At 38.3% G+C, this 2500-nt stretch overlaps 1 protein-coding gene across 1 annotated transcript in view; it reads left to right on the top strand.

Moving 5' to 3' along the window:
• The window catches only part of LOC144959923 (uncharacterized), a 9720-nt gene that overhangs the window by 682 nt on the left and 6538 nt on the right, over positions 1-2500 (top strand). The window contains exon 2 of the mRNA XM_078892774.1: positions 1463-1532. Within this exon, the coding sequence (XP_078748900.1) occupies positions 1463-1532 (70 nt within the window). The remainder of the gene's footprint in view (positions 1-1462; positions 1533-2500) is intronic.

Raw genomic sequence — 2500 nt, 5'->3', positions numbered from 1 at the left:
GTTCTCTCTGTGATGTGACGTCCAATCAAGGGACGCTACTCTTCCGCTAATCTCATTCCCTATTGGAAAACCCTATCATTTCTTAGTAAATACCTAATCGTTTAATAATGGCTTGAACGCGTTGAATAAAAAGGAAAAATTTATTCAACGATTGCAGAATATTTTCGCACATTTTATTGTGAAAATATGTGTAAAATTTATTTATAAACTCCGGATGGCAATGTTGTGAGCTTCTTAGCCAAGCGCATACTATCTATATCCGGCTGGCAGAGGGTTTCTTTTATAAACGCAGAACATCTCTCTTCCTCTCTCTCTCTCTCTCTCTCTCTCCCTGTCTCTCTCTCTTTCTCTCTCTCTTGCCCTGTCTCTCTCTCTCTCTCTCTTTCTCTTTCTCTCTCTCTTCCTCTCTCTCTCTCTCTCTCTTCCTCTCTCTCTCTTTCTCTTTCTTTCTCTCTCTCTCTCTTTCTCTCTTTCTCTTTCTTTTTCTCCTCTCTCTCTCTCTCTCTTCTCTTCTCTCTCTTCTCTCTTCTCTCTCTCTCTTTCTCTTTCTTCTCTTTCTCTCTCTCTCTCTTCTCTTCTCTTCTCTCTCTCTTTCTCTCTCTCTTCTCTCTCTTCTTCTCTCTCTCTCTCTTCTCTCTTCTCTCTCTCTCTTCTCTCTCTCTCTCTCTTTCTCTCTCTCTCTCTCCCTGTCTCTCTCTCTTCTCTTTCTCTCTCTCTTCCTTCTCTCTCTCTTCTCTCTCTCTCCTCTTCTCTCTCTTCTCTCTCTCTTTCTCTCTCTTCTCTCTCTTCTCTCTCTTTCTCTCTCTTCTCTTCTCTCTCTTTCTCTCTCTCTATCTTTCTCTCTCTCTATCTCTCTTTCTCTTTCTAGACCCAAATGCGCTTGGCTCATAAGCTCACAACATTGTCATCCAGAAGTATAACGGATCAACACACAAATCTATGTGTATAACCTTGAACGTTTATAGTCTGGTTAATAAAGTTTAGTGAGAATACGCTTCAACAGTCATGACGTCACTTCCCTCGTAATGACGCATGGTAACTTAGTAACTGGCTCTATACAATCAGAACAATGGCGGGCGCCTTTATGAAATATTTCTCCGACGGGCATAAAAGCGTATCCAGAGGAAAAAAAAAAAACATTATAAATCTGATCATGTTTTGACGTTTACACATTCTGATCACAAGACATATGAAAAGTTCTAGCCAGCATGAAGAATAAAAAGTACCGATTTTCTTTGTCTAGAACCACGATGGCCGCCGTTGCAGGGCGGCGTGACATCAGACTATTGAATCCAATTACTCATAAACGTGGGTGGCAAAAAAAAAAAAAAAAAAAAAAAAAAAAAAAAAACAAAGACCTGAGTGACTTCAACTTCATTCTATCTATATATGTTGTACCATTTGACCTCAAAACCATGTAAATGTCTGCCTGTGTTGTATGTGTTGTTTTTCAAATTTCCAGGAACACGCAGCCAGATATAACTGTGACGTTCTATTGTATTTGTAATGGATCCACTTCAAATGCCTGCGAGGTATGAGCTACACACTACACACATGACGTAACTATAGTACTGTAGTTGGCCATGACTACACATGTTTGGATAATATTATGGGGATAGGCGATGTTTGGTTAGGCAAAACGATAAAATTGACATATGTAATTAATTTAATGACCATAATAGTAATAGTAATAATAATAATAATAATAATAATATAATGTCAGAGTAGGCTCAAATATATCATCAGTAAAAACTCTTTCAAACGGATGCCCACAAGGGTGTGTAAGCTCACCTCTACTTTACATCCTCTATACAAACGATTGTGTGGCTAGCTTTGATAACTGCCAACTCATCAAGTATGCTGATGACACCGCAATACTCGGCCTGCTCAATGATTCCGTCTCCGAATTTAAATACACTGAGCAAGTTAGTAAATTCAGCAAATGGTGTGCCGATAACTGTCTAGAGCTCAATGTAACAAAAACAAAGGAACAACTGTTTGATCACAGAAAAATAGGAAAAAGAGCAAGACAAATAACAAAAATTAACAATCAGGCGGTTGAAACTGTTGAAACGTTTAAATACCTTGGTGTAATTATAGATAACAGTCTAAGATTTGAATCGCACACCAACAATGTCATCAAAAAATGTAACCAGCGCTTGTATATACTCAGAAAATTAAGGTCTTTCAATGTGAACAGAAAGACCATGATACAAATCTACAAGTCATTAATATTGAGTATCGTTTCGTTTGGCATCACAACGTGGTATGGAAGCTGTGGAACAAAAGAAAAATCCAAACTACATAGAACCCTCAGAGAGGCTTCAAAAATAATTAACACAGACCTTAGAAGCCTTGACACAACTTATATTAATGCAGTTGAGAAGAAATCTTTTAACATTATCAACGAAAAGAGGCATCCGCTGAACGAAAAATTCCAACTTCTGCGCTCCGGAAGACGGTATCTAGAAGCAAAATGTCGGACAAATCGACATAAGAC

Source organism: Berghia stephanieae, chromosome 14, assembly GCF_034508935.2.
Source record: "Berghia stephanieae isolate SIO BIC M18660-M18661 chromosome 14, UCSD_Bste_1.3, whole genome shotgun sequence".
NCBI lineage: Eukaryota > Metazoa > Mollusca > Gastropoda > Nudibranchia > Aeolidiidae > Berghia > Berghia stephanieae.
This window is presented reverse-complemented; position numbering and strand designations above follow the sequence as displayed.